Source organism: Culex pipiens, chromosome 2 (assembly GCF_016801865.2).
Source record: "Culex pipiens pallens isolate TS chromosome 2, TS_CPP_V2, whole genome shotgun sequence".
Classification (NCBI taxonomy): domain Eukaryota; kingdom Metazoa; phylum Arthropoda; class Insecta; order Diptera; family Culicidae; genus Culex; species Culex pipiens.
In genome coordinates, this window is record NC_068938.1 from 147,215,549 (window position 1) to 147,237,887 (window position 22,339).

The following is a 22,339-nucleotide window of genomic DNA, read 5'->3' on the forward strand; positions in this document are numbered from 1 at the left end:
TCAAACGATAGGTTTTTGTCCATAGATTAAGATGCACTATCAATATTGGACCAAAATTTAAGTTTTTGGACTCTCCCAGGCGGATTTGTGCCGAAAAAATCGCATTTTTTCGAAACTTTTTTCAGAAATGTTCATTTAATTTAAGGTAGCCTATTTTTCCCAGTGAAACCAATACATGCAGCTTGTAGGAAATTTCATGGCGAACATTTTTCACTTTAAGAAAATGGAATTTCGACACTCCAGAGCCGAGATATTTGAGTTTTAGTGAGGAAAAAAGTGCCAATTTTCAAAATTTCTCAGAATTCAGAAGCAATGCCTACTAATTACACGATGTACCAGGGTTGATTGATAGCAAGCATACATCTCAAAGGTTAGGGTATTCTTTTTTGTAGTAATTTTGGCCGCTGTATCCGAATCTGAAATCAAATTTCGTGTAAACAGTGATGTTTTGGAGCTACACCCTTTTGGAATGTTATTTGCGTGTTTAAGAGGCAGTTTTTGTAAATATTGCTCGGTTTGTTCTAGAGGTCGTATCGAGGTGCTCCGATTTGGATGAAACTTTCAGCGTTTGTTTGTCTATACATGAGATGAACTCATGCCAAATATGAGCCCTCTACGACAAAGGGAAGTGGGGTAAAACGGGCAATGAAGTTTGAGGTCCAAAAAACATAAAAAAGCTTAAAATTGCTCGCATTTTAGTAAAACTTCATCAATTCCAACTCTCTTAGATGCATTCGAAAGGTCTTTTGAACACTTCAAAATGAGCCATAGACATCCAGGATTGGTTTAACTTTTTCTCAAAGCTTTTGCAAATTACTGTTAAAAATGGATTTTTTTAAAACCTCAATATCTTTTTGCAACAGCCTCCAACACCCAGACTCTTATAGGTCAAAAGTTAGGAAATTTCATGGACTATAAGCCTACGGTAATAACTTTTTGGCCAATCGCAGTTTTTCTCATAGTTTTTCGATTTTTCTATAACAAACATTTTACAACGTTAGTTATTGTCCTGTAGGCATCCATAGCGGCACTTTTTAGTCTCACTTTTGTCATATTCGAAATCCTCGGAAAATTCAAACTACAATGCCCGTTTTACCCCACTTCTCTTTGTCGTCGAGGGCTCATATTTGGCATGAGTTCATCTCATGTATAGACAAACAAACGCTGAAAGTTTCATCCAAATCGGAACATCACAAACATCACTGTTTACACGAAATTTGATTTCAGATTCGGATTCGGCGGCCAAAATTACTACAAAAAAGAATACCCTAACCTTTGAGATATATGCTTGCTATCAATCAACCATGGTACATCGTGTAATTAGTAGGCATTGCTTCTGAATTCTGAGAAATTTTGAAAATTGGCACTTTTTTCCTCACTAAAACTCAAATATCTCGACTCTGGAGTGTCGAAAATGCATTTTCTCAAAGGGAAAAATATTCGCCATGAAATTTCCTACAAGCTGCATGTATTGGTTTCACTGGGAAAAATAGGCTACCCTAAATTAAATGAACATTTCTGAAAAAAGTTTCGAAAAAATGCGATTTTTTCGACACAAATCCGCCTGGGAGAGTCCAAAAACTTAAATTTTGGTCCAATATTGATAGTGCATCTTAATCTATGGACAAAAACCTATCGTTTGAAGATAATACACACCTGATCGAAACAGTTTTTGTATTGATTCCAAGCGATTTTAGAAAATTTGTTCAAAAAAGTGACTTTTTTCAGTAAATCAACTAGGGGGTGCGAGAAAGTATTTTATTATTTTTTCTTGTCTAAGAAAACATTGTTCCTAACATCATAATCTATCATTTAAGAAGTGAGCACCTGAAATTCCTCGACATGACCTCAAAATGGGACAGGCTAAATATACTTGTATCGTAAAGTAACATTTTTCAATTTTGTTTTGTTTTGAACGCTGAATTTATTTAACACATGGATGTTTGACATAAAATTCCTTTCAAATAGTGTTTTTCAGAATTGCAAAAAATGTCGGTAAACCTCGTTGGATAAATGTACGAATCGTGCTGAAAAAATCTTGTTTTCGCAAACTTGTTGCATAATCTACTAGGGCGTCCAAATTTCCCGGGTTTTGAATTTCCCGGGAAACGGGAAAAATATTTTTGGAATCCCGGGAATTCCCGGGATCCCGGGATTTTTTTTAAACAGTAATAAAATCTAAGTTTTCATTATATTTGTTATGTTTTCAAGCATAAAATCATATAATTAGCTCAATCATATAAATTGCTGATAATCTACACTTCAATCTATACAAGGACGACAGTTTTTAAAAAGCCTATATAAAATTAAAATAAGTTGTTTTGTTCTTTGTTGTGCTTTGGATTTTAAATGAACTACAAGTGATTCAAATTAAATAAACTTATACAAATATATTTCTTTTTTATTTGACATGATCAGAAAAGCTTGAAAAAAAATCTTTAAAAAACAAGAGGCGACAACAAATTAAATGACACCAGCCAATGTAAAATTTAAGATAAGTTTTGAATTTCATGTTTTACATAATAAAAATGTATGCAACAAATGGCAAAAAGAAGATTTTTTCAGCAACAGGTTGTACATTTATCGGATAAATCTCGATTACTTTTTCAAAAGGTCCTATGTACATAGGAAACTCTTGGCGCATTTGTTGCTTTGAAAAAGTTATCTAGAAATACGACAGGTGCTTGAAAAATCAAGTTTTACAACAAGTTGCTTACAACATCTTTTGAAATCCCGAATATACGCCTTTCGAATGAAATTTTTGCAAACATCATGTGTTAAATAAATTCATGGTTAAAATTAAAAAATAATTTGAAAATTTAACAAGTGCTAAAATGTTTAACTTTCACAAAAAAAAAACGTTTTTAAAAAACATATTTAACAAATTATTTTTAAGTTACTACCACCAACTAGGAAAAAACAGTCTTAATAGGTAAGGAGATTTTAGAACAATAAATTAAAAAAGCGGTGTTCTGTGAAATTGTTTTGTTCTGTTCCTGTTTTAACCAAAGTAATTCAAAACATCATGCAAAAAAATATTAAATATCTGTCTTAATTCGTTTCATTTGTCCTGATTTGCCCCACATACCAGTGCTTGATGAACCATAATTTGATTTGATTATTTTTTTCAATTTTTAAATCATAAATATGAGTAGATATATCCTGGGTGCTGAAAAGACAGAATGCGTAACGTGATTTTCGAATGCTCCCAACTGCTCCTCACTAATACAAGTGCACTACTGCTGTAAACATAAACAAAGTAGAAGGCTTTGTTCAAGCTCAAGCGTGGCTTTTTTTTTGCTGCTGAAGTGACTTGTTTTGAAACATTTTGGATCTGTTGATATTAAAGTTTTTGCTGAAAATTAAGTGCTGCGCGCATTTTTTGTTCGTAGACTAAACGATGGGTGGTCAAAAGATGCTTTTTTTATTTTCCACGTGACGAAAAATTGCGTCAGAAGTGGGTGGAATTTTGTGAACCAGAAGAACAACCGAATGGAAGTTCCGAGAATATGTATCTTTGTATCTTAAATTTTCGATTACAATACTTGCCACTTCTTGGTATCATTTTGCAAACAGTAAATTGGTTCCGCTTTGACAGTTCTAAATTGAGGCCGCTTTGCGAACCATTATTCTGCACTAAGGATATATCAATCATTTGAAAATATATAAAATCAAATATGAAATATTTCAAGCGCTAGGCATTTTGCAGATCGGTAAGCTAAAATTTAAACAGTTTTCCCTAATAAACTAAATTAATGCTGATATATGCCGAATACAAATTATAATGCTTTAAAATTACCATCGATTGTGAGATATTCAACTGTTCATCTATTTCCACAACCAAATCTGAATTTGTAGACCAAAATTTGTTTTTTTTTTTAATTTCGGGAATTCCCGGGACAAATTATGAAAAAATCCCGGGATTCGGGAATTCCCGGTTCTGGAAAAATCCCGGGATTTTTGTCCCGGGAATTCCCGGGATGGACGCACTAATCTACTATCAATCAATCATAAGTTTTATTTAGATTTTATTTTTATCTTCGTTCAGGTAAATAGAAATGACATGATTTATGCACGATCCGGTGTGACATTTTGTCATCGCTGGCTTTTGAATTAAATCAATGTTATAAAAACGTTTTCAAACGGCATCAGTTTTTCCCAGCAAATTTTACTTCCCTAACAGTGACGTCAAATTCAAGTACCAAGAACGGACAAATTAAATTAGTTTTTTGAAAATTCGCTCTTAACGAAGTAATTAAGTGTCGTCCCTCCCAAGTAACATTTTAGGCTTTATCATAGCTGTTACAACCACTATAAAACTTTTCAGCCAAAACCAACATTAAAACCACTTTGTGGTAACAAACTCCCCAGAACCTCGATAAACCCCACTTAAAATCCAAAAGGACCTCCACAAAAGGTTGTTACGGCCTATTTATAAAACCTACATAGGAGTTCAAGGCTTTACAACTGTATCCTAACAACCTCCTCAAAGCTTTAATAAAATCTTTGTTAAAACCTAGTCAGGAGTTTGAAAAATGATGTTTCGTACGTCTTCAAACGTCTTATGCCAAACGGGTTTTATTCTGGCAAAAAATAAGTCTTCTTCTTGCTAAATGATATAATGGAGATGGCTGTTAAAACTGGCGATGATGAAATGATAGATATTGGAGGTAATTAAAATAATTTATTAGCTTATTCCTCGCAATTCGTGGCTCAAATTCCGCTGTGGTTAAAATTTTAACGATAAATGTGTGATTTTTTTTATATGCATTTTTTTGCAATAAAATGTTTAAACCATTTTAAAACTTTAGTGGCTATGCTAAAGATGTCAAAATTCTTCAAAAATGTTTGTTTTCATCAAATTTTAGTAAAATTTATTATTTTTCTATGTTTTCTGCCAAGATGGCGGTCAATCATATTCATTGAGACCACGCGTTTAGCGCCATATTTAAGCATAGCTATTTGGCTGCGATAAATGCTCTTTTAGGAGCTTTTGGTTTTAAGGTAGCTTTGTGCAGGCCTAATGGCACTTGACAGCTGCAAAACCCTAGATTTTAAAGAAGCCTACAATAAATCTTTTTGTCATGGTTTTCAAGACTCTTTTATAACTTTAATAAAACCATATTTAAGGCCAGTTGGCTTTTATTTTCACCAGGTTTTATGTCCGAGGCATAAAACCTTGTTAGAACCTATTAATATGCTTTTGCTTATTGGTTGCGGTGAATGCCGAAACAAAGCTATTAAGCCATCAAGATGTTACCATAAAACCTCAATAAAACTAGGTGGTGGCTAGTTGGATTTAAAAATGGTACTTATGGGCTACCAAACTTCTCAACAATTATATTATTTTATATTATTTTCTCTTACATTTTGCCTGAAAATTTCGAAATCAAACATAACTTAGTTGTTACATAAAACATATCAAAATATTTCGAAAATCTACAAATATACTGATTTTCGGAATTCATCTGTGATAAAAGTTATTATATAATATTTAATATTGAAAAAATGGCTGCAGTTCTTGGTGCAGTTGTTATCCCGAGCTGAGATATGGACTACTTTTTAACAGCTGATTTTTCGACAGCTGTATTTTTCGACAGCTTTCAACAGCTGATTTTTTCAAAATGGGGAGAGAGTTTACTGGTTCTAAGGAGAACGAATTGGACAGAGAAGGAAAAAAATGCAATAATAACCTTCGAATTTTTTTTCAAATTTTCGCTACACAGCAAAAACAGTAGAATTTTGGGAGGTTAAAAATCCACCTAAAAGTGGATTAAGTAACTATAATTTTCTTGAATTAGGTAGTTTTGAATTTTTTCACTTTTTCTTAAAAGAAATGCTACATTCTTCTTTTTTGGTGTTATTGCTCTAATTTTCTGTAACCTCCAAAAAAATCGCAAGGAATTTCCCCTGGTGAAATTAAACAGGTTCCCAACATCCGATGCTGGCAGCCCTCTGACTGCCTTTCCCTGTGGCATGGCACGGAGTTCCCCTTTATGACCGAGCACGAACGGGTTATAAATGTGAAGAAGCACGTACTTTTGAGCTGTAATTGTTCACACCGCCGCTGCTCGGTGACAATTCCTGGGTAAACATCATCCCGGGATGGGTCCCCCAAGAGCAAACGGGACGGAATTGGGTGCAATTTATATGGTAATGTGTTACAGATTTAGCTTGTGGCTGTACAATTATGCTTTCCGGATGTTTAAGGAATTTATGTGAATTAATTAAGGTACTTTTTAGCTCTTTGGGGGAAGAAGAAGACTTGAAAATATTTACAACAACAACAAAAAAATAACCACTCATATCTTCCGTTATGTGGTCCACTTAGACAAGTTTTCCACCTTCTGGATATTTTCCCCGAAGTTGTACATTGAAACTTCTTATCCAGTTTCCGCCCGAGCGAGTGTTAAAGTTTTTTAATCAGCAATAAGCCGGAAGACGACTACTGGGTGGCCGGAATTACTACAGCAGTTTCCCGCCACGAAGGTGCAGGAAGCAATCAACTCCCAGGACGTTGCCATTCGAGAAATAGCCCTGACGTGGACGTCGGGCGACCTTCGGATTCGCACAGTTTTTCAGTTTTTCTCACGGAAAATAAAAATCTTAGTTGAAGCGGTTTTAAATAATCCGACAATTAGTAATAACACAATGCAAGATTCCATGGTTATTCATGAATTTATAATATTCACAATTTGATGATAAGAAATTCAGGATAGTTGGAACTAATTTTTCCGTGTTCTAGCCTTACTAGATTAAAAAGTTCAAGTGAGAGCAGTTTTGAGTGGGAAAAGTCGTGAGGGAAAAACTGAGGAAATGCGAGAGAGAAAAACCATTTCTCGAAGTTTTTTTTTCCCCGCTTCACGGATGGTATTTATTTAAACTTGTATTACTGTTTGATGAAGTTGCACGGGTAGTAATTGGAGTGACGGTTGTTTTTAATTGAATTTGAAAGGGAAGAGAAGTGAAGTAAATTTCATGAGGATTAGTTATATAGAGGCAGTAATTCATACGTTTAGAATTGGCAATTCAAGTTCAAACTGTCAGTAATACGGCTTCATTTTTATTAGGGTTTTTTTTTTGTGTACCTACTAACGGATATGAAACTATGAAAAATTATTATTTTAACTGTAAATAATCCTTAGAAATATTTTTTAGCTTGTTGTTAAGTTTTGTCCAAGGAGCAAAAAAATAGTTACAGATTAGAAGCATTCCTAAACAACCATTTGACGTCATTGGTTTCTCCAAGCAAATTTTCCTACAATTTTGGGGTAACATTGAAAGATTGAAGATTTTGTATCAAAATGAAAAAAAATAATGAATTTAAAACGAACGTAATTATTTGGAATTATACTGAGCTTGGTGGAGAAGTGTTAACAATACCTCAAAAAATTGTTTCTACAAAGTTTGGAAAACTTGAATAGTTAATTAACTATAATTATGAAAACTTTGATAAATATGATATTTGTATGTAATGAACAGGCAGTGCGTGGCCGAATGGTTACGCTGTCCGCTTTGTAAGCGGATGATTATGGGTTCGATTCCCATCTGTTCCAACCTTCCATCGGATGAGGAAGTAAAATGTCGGTCCCGGCCTTGGTTGTTGGCCGTTAAGTCATTCCAGGTGTAGGAGTCGTCTCCATGCCATAAGTACAAACAACACACCAAACCAAGCCTATAGGGCGTCCAATTTTCCCGGGTTTTGAATTTCCCGGGAAACGGGAAAAATATTTTTGGAATCCCGGGAATTCCTGGGATCCCGGGAAATTTTTTAATCAGTAATAAAATCTAAGATTTCATTATATTTGTTATGTTTTCAAGCTTAAAAACATAGATTTAGCTTAATAATATCAATTGGCACTTCAATCTAAACAAGGACGACAGTTTTTAAATATCCTAAAAAAGATATTAAAAATTGTATTTTTTGTTCTTTGTGGTGATTTGGATTTTAAATCAACTACAATTTTTAATTCCAATGTGATTAATTTTTTTGTGATTTGTGAATCACATTACATAAGTCTTGTATATTTTTTTTTTCTTTTATATATATATATTTTTATATGTCATGACTAAAACAGCTTTAAAAAATCTTTAATATGTCTAAAAAACAAAAAACGACAACCAATAGAATTACACCAGTCAATGTAAAATTTTAGATTAGTTTTGAATTCATTGTTTTATATAAAACATATTTTACAAATTATCTTCAAGTTTCTACCGCCAACCGAGGGAAAATCAGGACTACAGTCTGAATAGGTACAGTACATTTTAGAGCAATACATTTGGAAGTCGGTGTTTGTTGATTGTTTTGTTCTGTTTCTGTTTTAACCGAAGTCATCCAAATCATTATGCAATTATTTTTTACTAAAATAGCTGTCTTTATATGTTACATTTGTCCCAGCTGCCGATGTTAGATTTAAAAAAATAATGTGTGATTGTTTTTTCAGATTTAAAATTTAAAATATACGAAAATATATCTAGTCATTCAAAAAATAAAAGAGAAAAAAATTTAAAGCGCTAGGCATTTTGCAGACCTGTAAATTCAAATTATAATATTTTTTCCTAAAAACCAAATTAATGGTGATATTTCCCTTATACAATTTTAAATCCATTTTATCGATTACTAACTATTCAACTGTTCATCTATTTTAATGCATTATATTCAACTGTTCTACTATTTCCCCAACCAAATCTGAATTTCCAGACCAAAATTTGTTTTTTTTTTTTTATTTCGGGAATTCCCGGGACAAATCATAGAAAATCCCGGGATTCGGGAATTCCCGGTTTTGGAAAAATCCCGGGATTTTTGTCCCGGGAATTCCCGGGATGGACGCACTACAAGCCTACTTCGGTGGAATCGCTGGCGGCGGTTGGACTCGCAATCCAAAGGTCGTCAGTTCAAACACTGGGGTGGAAGGTTCCTTGGAGTAGAAAGAGGTTTGGGTGCTCTCTCCATTCAAGCATTAGGACTCCTAGGTTCGAGCAGAAACTTGCAATAGAGACCACAAAAGACTCGGGGGTCGTTAATGTGGATGGTTTGATGTAATGAACAGCATTATCGGCTTTTTTGGACAATTTTACACTAAGAATAGTTTGAATTAATGTTGAGGCTACAACTTGTAAGTGTTATTGTAACAGAATTTTATATCTTCAAACTCAAAGCAATTTTCAGTTGAACAAGTTTCTCAGGAAATGTGGACATTTTTTGATTAATGTAAAACATTGATTTGGTGGCACCACAAATTTAAATTTTCATGAAAAAAGCAATTTCTTGTTAATGTTGATTAAATTTGGATTTTTTTGTTTATTTAACCAAATTTAGATATATTTTATTAAAAGTCAATAAAACAGGCTGGCCACTCAAGTCGGGAAATCAGGAAAGTCGGGAAAAAGTCGGGATTTTGCCAAAATCTGTAAAAAATCTGGAAAATTTTTGATTTTTTGTCAAAAATTCGGGAAAAGTCGGGCATCCGAAACATACTTGTTTAAAAATTATTGTCTGACTCTTTAATCATTTTGTAATATGTTGTACAATTTTCAAATTGAATTCACTCAATACTCGATTATTTTTCAAAAGGTCCTATGTATAAAGGAAACCCATGGCACATTGGTTGTTTTGAAAAAGTTATCTAGTATTCTTCTTTAGTAACTTATTTTAAATTAAAGGAGTTTCACTGTTTCAATCTTATTGAGAATGAAAAAAAAAGTGAATTCCAAAGGTTATTTTGTAACTTTTTTCCTTCCCCTGCTCAATTCGTTCTCCCGTGTACCGTAAAACGGGGTGACTTTGATAGCCGGGGTGACTTTGATAGGTTTGAGATTTTTTCGCAAAATGAAGAGTACAAATAAAATACGTACGGAATTGCATGGAATCATACTGACCGGAGTAGAGAAAGGTTCAAGGTACTTCTAGAAGAAGTTTTCATTAAATTTTAATAGGTAAACTGTAGGGAGAAGGTAAACGAAGTTTGTAAATAATAAAAATTGTGTGTTTTTGAAACATAATTAAATAAAATTTCTAAATTTGAAGGCATTTTCAGCAGAACAAATTTTATATAAAATGTGAAAATTTTTGATTCGTGCTTCGAATTCAGTTTAAAATGCAATATGAATCGATGATTTTATTTTAAAAAAACTATTTTTAACAAATTTCAGGCAAAATTCTGACTTTTTAACAATTTTACCTAAAATTTATATGTATTTTGTTAAAAGCTTATAAACTTAGTTAACTAAATTTAAACATTGTTTTTTTTTTAAAACTATATCAGCAACCTTGGCGATGGTACATTCGACGCAAAAATAAAATTTGAACACCTTTAACCTGATTTTAACAACAAAAACTATGACTATCAAAGTCACCCCGGTATTCAAAATAAGAATTTTAAACGCAACTATTTTTTCAAACACTATTTGAAAAAACTTTTTTTCAAAAATAGTGCATGGATCTTGTGTGACCTACCCTATTGTTCATGATCCATACAAAAAAGTTATTTTTTGTATGGAAAATTGTCCACGAAGGGGGGGATAACAGATTCTCAGAAAAGTGTCAACGTGGTTTATAGATGGTCCCTATGGCCGAAATGTTTAAAAATTTATCTCTTCAACCATTTTGAATAAAATAAGTGGTAAAACATGGAATCTTATCAAATATAATTTTACATACAAAAAAATTAAACAGTTAAATACTGAAAATCAACATCAACAAAATCAAAATTTCAGTATCAGATGTACAGCATTAAAATGGGAACTAACACATTAAAAAAAACAAACAAAAAATAAATTTTCCCTGATATTTTATACATTCTTTGAATGAATAACAACAGTAATCATGTTTCAAGACTTCTTTGATTTGAAGTGAAATTAGGAATGAAATTTTAAATTCAGTTATCTTTAACTTTTTGCCATTTTCAGATGTAACGAAGTATCAAGAACCATACGTTTGCCAATTTAAAAAAAAAATAGACGTTGAAGTTATAACTACTAAGCCACAGAGTAACCCTCTGTCTTACTCTGTGACTGAGCAATTCTCTCAGATTTCGGTCAGTCGATTTGTTTTGTACTTTTTGATCCGGCTGAAATTTTTTTGATGCCTTCGGTATGCCCAAAGCAGCCATTTTGCATCATTAGTTTGTCCATGTAATTTTCCATACAAATTTGGCAGCTGTCCATACAAAAATGATGTATGAAAATTCAAAAATCTGTATCTGTTGAAGGAATTTTTCGATCGATTTGGTGTCTTCGGTAAAGTTATAGGCATGGATAAGGACCACACTAAAAAATATATACGGTAAATTTTTTTTGGTGATTTTTAATTTAACTTTTTGTCACTAAAACTTGATTTGCAAAAAAAAACACTATTTTATTTTTTTTTTTCATTTTTTGTTTGTTTTAGGGGACATCAAATGCCAACTTTTCATAATTTCCAGGTTGTGCAAAAAATCTTTGACCGAGTTTAATACTGATTTTTCAAAAAATCAAAATATTGGTCGCAACAAAATTTCAATTTCATTTTTCGATGTAAAATAAAATTTGCAATCAAAAAGTACTTTAGTGAAATTTTGGTAAAGTGCACCGTTTTCAAGTTAAGGCCATTTTCAGGTAACTTTTTTGAAAATAGTCGCAAAAATAAAACTGTACACTGAAGCATTTGGTACGGTATGTCCTCGCATTCTTCCTCGCCTGCAGATTCTGTGCAATGTGATCCGTTTTCAGAATCCTCTCTGCGGATAACACAACACAGTTGGCCGCTTTAATTTTTGTAATACATTTTTGGATGTTCTTGGATGTACTTTTATTATCAATGTTGAGAAGAAAATTACTTGGTGCGTAATCTAAACATAAGACTTCCCAGCATGCTTGCAGCGGATTGGCTGCGTCTGTATTACATTGGATTAGATTAGATTAGATTAGATAGAAAAGGTGTCGAAAAGGAGTTAAACTTTTCAATTGAGAACATAACTAAAAAACTTCTGCGGCTTTCCGGGAGAATTGTTCTTTAGATTCAGAAAACTGATAAAATGTACGTGCACTGATTTGGTATTCAACCCCAATCGTTCAAAACTGAAAATAATTAGTTTAATTGCCAAATTCCAAAACGAGCCGCCATTTTCCGATAAGCGTAATTAGTGTCAGTCCGTTCCGTTATCCCTTATTCGAAATACACCATTTATAAATCAGCACCAAGCTCCACAAGTGCCTTCCCTGCCAGTTTGCATGTGAATATTTTAAGCAAAAATTGAAAACACGAAAAAACAGCAACCTTGCGTGCTTTTATCGTGAAGGGCCATAAATTTTGCCTGACCTCCAAAAAACCGCAACTATCCACCCAAAACAGAGGGAGTGGGGATGCTGGGAGCGGGGGTGCATGTTGCATTTTTCAGACAGCTTTTAAAAAAGTCTCCCCGCAAATAGTTAACCACATGAAAAGCTTTTCTCTCGCAAGCACTCTCCCTCTCTCTATTGCGGGTGAAACGGCGAAACGGGGCTTAATTGCTATAAACTCAATTTGAATTTCATTTTCTCATTCGCGCCGGAAAGGGGGTCCGGGGAAGAGATTGGCATAAATTTACTGATAGTGGCCAATCTGGGGCACCTGTGGGAAGGTTTTTAAAAGTAACTTTTTTCCCGTGAAAATCTGCAACAGTAGCCAGAATAACCACAGGCAATCAAAAAAAGTATTTTCTTAAAAGCCATTTATCAACAAATTAACGGCTAATTTGAATTACTGGAAACTCACCACATCGAATTTGAACTCACCAAAGTTCGCTCACATGCGTGTGACAGATGTTTAAATTGTTTTCACGCACAACCAAATGGCACTAAAATGAGAAAAATTAGTTCCCAAAAATCGTAAACAAGCGTTCATGAATTTAGGAACCACGAACCATGGAATTTGAACACTTTTTCGTGGTTCTCATTTTCATGCACGCTTGTTTACGATTTTCAAAACTCATTTTTCTTCGTGTAGTGAGGATTTTTAAATGTTTTTATTTTTTATTTTCAACAATCTGCATCTGTGGATCTGTGGAACAAACCTTGAAGTCGAAACAGGGGAACCCACTTTGCTTTGATTGGCGGTGCACGATTTGTGGTGGATTTTTTTATAACGAACCCCTTGTTGAACTGAATCCATTCCATATAGAAGCTTATTTTAATGTTTCGTTTTTCTATCTGCTTTCCTTTTTCCAGAACTGACACAGGCTGCCACCAGGATCCAGGCATGCTTCAGGGGACACATGGCCCGAAAAGAGCCGGAAGCCGAAGCCGAAGCGGACAAGAAGGGAGAGGGCGACAAAAAGGAGGTCGACATTGACGATCTGACCAGAAAGGTAATTTGGCGACAAGTTTTGATTTTGTTTCCTGATTATTTTTTTTTTTTTTTCTTTGGGTGGAAATATTTTACAAATTTTGTTAGTGGGATGAAATGTTCATTGATTTTTAACTTTTCTTTTAAAAATATGTAGCAAATCAATATGGAAATTTCCTATAGTTCTTTGGCTGAAACAATGCGGCCCGTATTTTTTTTTTTTGTTTGGCCGTTAGGTTGACCTACGCCGTGTTAGGGTGGTCCGAAAAATTTACATTTTCGTAGATTTTCGCAAAAAGCTCATTTTTCAAAAAAATCAGAATGTTGCTCCATTTCAACCGATTTTAGCTGTCTTGGACGCAAATGAGCAATTCTCCGCCAAAACCGGAAATGTATTTTATTTGTATTTTTTATTTGGCTCTTGGCTTTGTGGGGTCTTCCCTATGACCAAAAAAGCCATTTTGTGTCAAACTTAAAAGTTTGAATTTTCAAAATACAGTGGACTCTCTCGTTGTCAATATTAGAGAGACCGTCGAGAACGGGAGGTCTCAACTTATAGAACGTATAAATTTTACTTAAAAAATAAGGTAAAAAAAATAAGTACACTCAAACCCCGATGGTTTGACACCAACTGTTGAACGGGTAACTTTTTAGTTTGACACGCCTTTTACACGAAATTCACACACACTACCAAATGTTTGTTTTGATAGTGTGTGTGAGCGCCGTGTAAAAAGTGACAGTTCGTCATTTTAGCACAAATGTTTTGATATTTCATATTGCACTAATCAGCTCGTCACGTCAAGATTTATTTCAGATAATATTTATTTTTGAAGCATTCACAACTGGGAGTAGATCTTCCTTATTTATTGGGCAACAAAAATTACTTCATTTTGGTAGGTGTTTTGAACGAAAATTTAAATATCATTGAAAATAAATCATCAACTCTTTCCGGCCAAAATCGGACCAAATTTGATGAAGACTGGTATCATTAGGTAAATGTTTCAAAGAAGGTTTTGCAAGTAGAGTATGTATTCTAAAATAGTTAGAGTGTCCAATTTCCCGTCCCGGGAATTCCCAAAAAATATATATATTTCCCGTTTCCCGGGAAATTTATAAATTTCCCGGAAATTCCCGAAATTAAAGCAAAAGTATACAATTTCTTAACTTTTTGAAACAATTTTTTTAAATGCTGAGCAGTTCTCTAGGATTTCGGTCATTCGATTTTTTTTGTATTTTTAATTCGACTGAAACTTTGTTGGTGCCTTCGGTATGCCCAAAGAAGCCATTTTGCATCATTAGTTTGTCCATAAAATTTTCCATACAAATTTGGCAGCTGTCCATACAAAAATGATGTATGAAAATTCAAAAATCTGTATCTTTTGAAGGAATTTTTTGATCGATTTGGTGTCTTCGGCAAAGTTGCAGGTATGGATACAGACTACACTGAAAAAAAATGATACACTGTAAAAAAAATGGTGATTTTTTTATTTAACTTTTTATCACTAAAACTTGATTTGCAAAAAAATACTATTTTTATTTTTTTTTATTTTTTGATATGTTTTAGAGGACATAAAATGCCAACTTTTCAGAAATTTCCAGGTTGTGCAAAAAATCTTTGAGCGAGTTATGAATTTTTGAATCAATGCTGATTTTTTCAAAAAATCGAAATAACGGTCGCAAAAATTTTTCAACTTCTTTTTTCGATGTAAAATCAAATTTGCAATCAAAAAGTACTTTAGTAAAATTTTGATAAAGTGTACCGTTTTCAAGTTAAATCCATATGGGTCATTCCAGGTCAACTGAGTACACTTTTGGACTCGACCTTCACCGATTTGGACCAAACTTGGAGGGAACGTTCATCTATCGATAGTTAACAGAAATCCCAAGTTTGGTGCTGATTGGACCATCCCTCTATTTTTGGCACCGCCCTCTTTTTTGGCGATTTTCTAAAAAACTTTTTTTTTTCTTTTGATCATAACTTTGCAACTATTTGACCAAAAGACTTTCTACAGGTTGCATTTTATATAAAATTGTCCAAGGAATTTGATTAAAATAAAATTTTAACCCTTAAATGCCCACTAATATTATATTTTAACGTTTAAAGTATTAAAATTCAGTTTTGACCAATTCTTTATATTTTTATTTGTTTTATTTTATCACCATCGTGTTCCCCGGACAATTTTACATAATAATCAATGTAGACCTCAAACTTAAATGAACTATTGGCGAGATACAGCGATTTTACTGAAAAAAGTTTGATTTTGCGCAGCACTCGGAAGTACATGGTGTACTTTTCAACAAAAAGGGATGAATCCCACATCGTTCGGTTTTTATATGTGGGAAACTTATTTCGGATTTGAATTCATAGGACAGAGTGCAGCACAAAATCAAACTTTTTTCAGTAAAATCGCTGTATCTCGCCAATGGTTAATTTTAGTTTGAGGTCTACATTGATTATTATGTAAAATTGTCCGGGGAACACGATGGTGACAAAATAAAACAAATAAAAATATAAAGAATTGCTCAAAACTGAATTTTAATACTTTAAACGTTAAAATATAATACTAGTGGGCATTTAAGGGTTGAAATTTTATTTTTATCAAATTCCTTGGACAATTTTATATAAAATGCAACCTGTAGAAAGTCTTTTGCTCAAATAGTTGCAAAGTTATGATCAAAAGAAAATTATTTTTTTAGAAAATCGACAAAAAAGAGGGCGGTGCCAAAAATAGAGGGATGGTCCAATCAGCACCAAACTTGGGATTTCTGTTAACTATGAACGTTCCCTTGTCCAAATCGGTGAAGGTCGAGTCCAAAAGTGTACTCAGTTGACCTGGAATGACCCATATTTATGTGACTTTTTTGAAAATAATCGCAGTTTTCCATTTTTTTAAATTAGTGCACATGTTTGCACACTTTTGAAAAAAATATTTTTGAAAAGCTGAGAAAATTCTCTATATTTTGCTTCTTGGGACTTTGTTGATACGACCTTTAGTTGCTGAGATATTGCAATGCAAAGGTTTAAAAACAGGAAAATTGATGTTTTCTAAGTCTCACCCAAACAGCCCACCATTTTTTATTGTCGATATCTCAGCAACTAATGGTCCGATTTTCAATGTTAATATATGAAACATTTGTGAAATTTTCCGATCTTTTCGAAAACAATATTTTCAAAAGTTTTAAACCAAGACTAACATTTTAAAAGGGCGTAATATTTAATGTTTGGCCCTTTTAAAATGTTAGTCTTGTTTTGAAAATTTTGAAAATATTGTTTTCGAAAAGATCGGAAAATTTCACAAATGTTTCATATATTATCATTGAAAATCGGACCATTAGTTGCTGAGATATCGACATTGAAAAATGGTGGGCTGTTTGGGTGAGACTTAGAAAATATAAATTTTCCTGTTTTTAAACCTTTGCATTGCAATATCTCAGCAACTAAAGGTCGTATCAACAAAGTCCCAAGAAGCAAAATATAGAGAATTTTCTCAGCTTTTCAAAAATATTGTTTTCAAAAGTGTGCAAACATGTGCACTAATTTAAAAAAATGGAAAACTGCGACTATTTTCAAAAAAGTCACCTAAATATGGATTTAACTTGAAAACAGTGCACTTTATCAAAATTTTACTAAAGTACTTTTTGATTGCAAATTTGATTTTACATCGAAAAATGAAGTAGAAAAATTTTTGCGACCAATATTTCGATTTTTTGAAAAAATCAGTTTTGATTCAAAAATTCATAACTCGCTCAAAGATTTTTTGCCCATCCTGGAAATTTCTGAAAAGTTGGCATTTTATGTCCTCTAAAACAAATCAAAAAATAAAAAAAAATTTAAAATAGTGTTTTTTTGCAAATCAAGTTTTAGTGATAAAAAGTTAAAGAAAAAAATCACCAATTTTTTTTTACAGTGTATCATTTTTTTCAGTGTAGTCCATATCCATACCTACAACTTTGCCGAAGACACCAAATCGATCAAAAAATTCCTTCATAAGATACAGATTTTTGAATTTTCGTACATCATTTTTGTATGGACAGCTGCCAAATTTGTATGGAAAATTATATGGACAAACTAATGATGCAAAATGGCTTCTTTGGGCATACCGAAGGCACCAACAAAGTTTCAGCCGGATTAAAAAATACAAAAATTAAAATTAAAGAAAAAAGACAGATTCCGTAGAGAACTGCTCTGCTCTGAAAAAATAAATAAATGAAGAAACTCAACATGATTTTCTTCAATTTATTTTATTGTTTTGTTTCATATATAATTAATCAGATTATCAGAAATTTTGATGTCTAGATTTAGTTCTGATAATATTAATTCCTGAAGAATTTGGAAATTAACTGGTACATTAAGGTTAGCTTTTTAAAGAATAATTTGTGTTATTTCATGAACAACATATTAACCTCTTACCGCCAAAGTAAAATTGAGATTTTTTTAACGTTTTTGATTACCATGATGAAATGATTTGAAAATCGAATTGGAATCTCAAAAATTTTCAAATAGTTTTGTGCAAGAAGAATCACTTCAATTCGTTTCATACCTTGTATTCAAGAAATTAAAATTTGAAGGTAGACTGATTGAAATTATCGTATAATTTAAATCATGTCTTTGTGCTATGAAAAAAAATCCGGGAATTCTCGGGAAATTGGTTGAACATTTCCCGTTCCTTAATCTTAATTTTTTTACAAATGTCACTATTTGTTCAAAAATTTATACCTAGGCGGCAAATTTTTTGACCATGTTTCTCTATGGCTCAAGAGTTGCGGGTTTTTGTTCCCTAAAACATTTAAAAAATCTCAAAAATAAAAATACCAATTTTGAAAAAATAGTTTTTGTGAAAAAATAGTCAATTAAAAAATCGGCAAGATTTTTTTCCTTGTACCAATTTCTTCTGAACAGTCCCCATTAATACCTCCAACTTTGCCGAAGACACCAAATTGATCAAAAAATTCCTTCAAAAGTTACAGATTTTCGAATATGATTGTACCAAGCTGCCATGGAGACTTGTATGGGTGAACCAATGACAAAATGGTTCTTTGGGAAGGTCCCCACAAAGTTTGAGCCAAATAAAAAATACAAAAAATAAAAATGGTTAAAATCGGACGATTTCTCAGAGAATTCCAACAAAACATTGTAAAAGGGCCGAAGCCGAAGTTTAAACACGGAAAATCTAGCCTAATATTTAAAAAAAAAGTCTTATTTCAACTTCAATTCATGTAACAAAAATGAGTTTTAACTGAAATACGGATTACTCTATCAAAATTATGCTGTTTTTACATTAATTTTTTAAAATTACTAATTTGTTTTGTTTTTTTTCTGGAAAAAACGACCATGTCATTTTTTTAAATTTATTTGATCCGTAATGTAACTTAAAACTATGTGTTGTTACGTTGTGTGCTTGAATTCAATCAAGTCTAATAAACTTTTACTAACCTAGGTTTTCTGAATAAATAAGCAAGACAAGTCTGATCAAATAAACAATATTCAGTTGAGAATCGATTATCCAAAATTTCGATTATCCGATGTTCGTTTATCCAAAATATTCATAAAAAAAATTCTGATAATCAAATCATGGATTCAAAAATCGTATGTTTTTCTTAGTTTCTCACTTTTAACCCTCTACAATCCAACCCCGCCTTTAGACGGGCTTCGATTTTAAAAAAATCGCCAAAAATCAGTTTTTCAACCAATTTTTGATCTTTAAGAATCATTGGAAAGAAGAACTCTTTAAATTTTAGAAAATTTATGGGTTGGAAGTTTCACTTGTTTTAAGAGACTTTTCCAATGTTTTTAAAAATGTCATTTTTAGGGGTCAACTTTGGCTGTGTTTTAAGTTTCCTATGTTTTAAGTAAAAAGAAATATGTAGTAATTTTTCTAGTGTTCGAGACTATCCCTTTACGCATTTTTTACAACTAAAATAATAATGATGCCATTTTATAGCAGAAAATGTGAAAACGAGAAAAAATTGGAAAAAGTGACTGTAAAAAAATGAAAAAATTAGATAGGCAAAATGTAATGGTAGGAGGTGGTAAAATAGGCCAAATATTACTAAAAACTAACATTAACTAAACAAGATACACTCAACCCCCGGTGGTTGGTCACTTTTTCGTTTGATACTTTTTTAGTTTGTACCCCGTTGGTTGGTCAAAGTCAAACTAAAAAGTGACGAACTGTCACTTTTTACACGGCGCTCACGCACACTATCAAAACAGACGTTCAGTAGTGTGTGTGAACTCCCTGTAAAGGGGGTGTCAAATAAAAAAGTGACCCCGTTCGTTTGACAACAGTTGGAGTCAAACCATCGGGGTTTGAGTGTAAATGCAAGTTAAAATACTAAAAATGAAACAAGAAAAACATAAAACAAAAGAAGTAAAGCTTTTGTAGAACAAAAGTTGCTCAAAATGACCTCCTGAACACGGGAAAAATAAAAAAAAAATCGAAAGAAAATTGGGCAGTAGAGAGTTAACATCAGTTTCGAGTTCTGCTACCCCATTTTAGTCAAATTTGAATGATTGATTGCCTGATAAATTACCAAACGCGTATTCTCAATACTTCATTACCGCAATCTTGGATTGAATATTTCCAAATAATTTTAGAGCACTTTTGGGGTCATATTTGAACTCAACGAGTAATAAGTATTTTTTACTTTAACAAAATATGTATTTTAGATGAGGGTAGAAAACAATTTATAGTAAAAGAACTCAAGAGAAGTTACTAAGGTTGCATTTCTCAGAATCTTTTTTTAAATGTAAACGTAGTTAACTTAGTAATTAATTTAAATAAACAGAAAAAATATAATTGATATGTTCAAGTAGGATTATTTTGTCTTAATTCTATTCCCTTTAAATTCCAGGTTGCCGAAGAGCTCGACATCGACATGGACGATCCGGAGCTGCACAAGGCGGCTAGCAAAATTCAAGCCTCGTTCCGTGGCCACAAAACCCGCCAGCCGCAGGGCAAGGATGGCAAGTAGACGCGCACCGAGATCAATGCAGCATACATTTAAAATAATAAAATTTTAATAAAAAAAATAAAAATAAAACCTACACAAAACTCTTCATTCATAATTTGATGATGAAATATTTAAACTAAACTTGGAAATGAGTAAAAACCAACCAACTATTCACCTTTTTGATCGAAATGAAATTTAAATGAGAAAACGGTTCAAGAATTAAGATTTAAAAGAAAAGCAAACAGTACATTTGTTATCATTTTATAACTTTTATCGAAACCTAGTCGTACAGATATACAGTTGAAGAAGAATAATAATGGAAAACATCTCGAACGATAAAAAAAACATTTATGAAACCTAAACTCAACCTTTGCGAATGATTCTTATTCTAGCGTACCACTCTTAACGGTAAAAAAATCAGATTAAATTAAATGAAAAAAAACACACACACACTTTAGAAGTAAAACCACTGCAACCAAAAAAACGACACAAATCGTCGCCGTTAGTACATTCGGGAAATACAGAAGAAAAAACAGTTAGAAATCCTTCAGAGGGAAAAAACACTCACAAACACACAGAGGAAACAACTATAGTAGCTGAAACCATTCGACATGCTCCCAAACGAAATCGGACAGGGCTTGCACCAGAGCGCTAAAAGTATTCCTAAAAAAACCCACATCTTTCAAAATTCTGTGAAGTCATTTCGTGAAATGCGCCACGTTTCGTGGTCTCCTCACACAACCAACACAAACATTATAGAGCAAACAACACGTGCGCTAGTCGAAATAATGAGAATAATAAAAATGCATAATTACAGTGAGCTTTAAATCCCGATTAAACTAGAATTGAAAAGGGGGTTGTTTCTTTCCACGTTCAGGAAATATCACAGCCATACTTGAACAAAAAATTTCAAAATCAAAATCAAAAATCAAATTATTCGCTCTACAGCATTCCCTTGGCGTTCTCGATTGTGAGATTCCTACTCGAAACTAGGTGTTCGAAGGCTTGATTGTTGAGGCAATTGCAAACCTCTTTTTACACCTTCCCGGGCAGACGGTAATAACAAAATTCATGCCATTTCAATAACAAATACTGTTAAAATAACAAAAAGTGTTATGAAATCATCTTGAAAAATTCATTTTTACATAAGAGTTTAATAACAGTTTATGTTATCATAACAAAATTTGTTATGGGTCTGATATTGGTTAAAAACCAAAACAACTTTGGAATAACATTTATTGTTATGGAAGAATAACTCCAACTGTTATTGGGATGATCGGATTAGTTGTTAAAATAACAAAAAATAATAACAAAGATTTGCTCGAAAAATAACTAAAAATGTTATTAGTCTGTTATTACAATAACAATCCAATAACAAAAAAATAATAACGACGAATAACAAATCCTGTTATAAATAACAAAAAATGTTATTGGCTTAGTATTTTAAAATATCAAAAAATGTTATTCCCACGTTATTTCCGTCTGCTCGGGTTAGCTTCCATCCACCCCGGGATTCGAACTGACGACCTTTGGATTGTTAGTCCAACTGCCTACAAGCGACTCCATCGATGCAGGACCCAGGGAGACGACTCCTACACCGGGACTGAGCTAACGACCTAACCTTTTTAGGTTAGTCCGGGGCCAATATTTACTTCCCGTCCGACGGGAGGCGTGATCAGACAAATCTCGTATCGAAAAATACCACCGAGACAGTCTGGGATAGAACCCAGGCCGACTAGGTGAGAGGCAATCACACTTACCCCCAAGCTTACCCCTACACCATGGTTCCCGGCAAAAACTTTAGCTTATTTAAAAAGAAGGTTTTAAAAGAGCAATTCTCTAGCCTATTTTTTTTTCTTTGGTTGAAATTTTGTTCTTCGATTCCTTGTGTCCAAATACGCCAATTTGCATCATTGGGTTTTCAATAAAAACTATATTTCACTCGATAATGACATTTAAGAAGGGCGTAAGTGTTTTAAATATTTTTGTAGTTCGTAATTTAAATATATCTGTGTCTCGAAGCCGTTGCATCGTAAATATCAAAAAGTGGTCAAAGACAAACTTGTAGGAAATTTGACG

General features: G+C 32.9%; 1 protein-coding gene across 1 annotated transcript in view; it reads left to right on the forward strand.

The window, feature by feature from the left end:
* The window catches only part of LOC120414931 (neuromodulin), a 224,311-nt gene extending 203,598 nt beyond the window's left edge, over positions 1-20,713 (forward strand). Inside the window, exons 3-4 of the mRNA XM_039576262.2 lie at positions 13,189-13,328; positions 20,162-20,713. Of these exons, the coding sequence (XP_039432196.1) occupies positions 13,189-13,328; positions 20,162-20,281 (260 nt within the window). The 3' untranslated portion in view covers positions 20,282-20,713. The remainder of the gene's footprint in view (positions 1-13,188; positions 13,329-20,161) is intronic.
* The last annotated feature ends 1,626 nt before the right edge of the window (positions 20,714-22,339 follow it).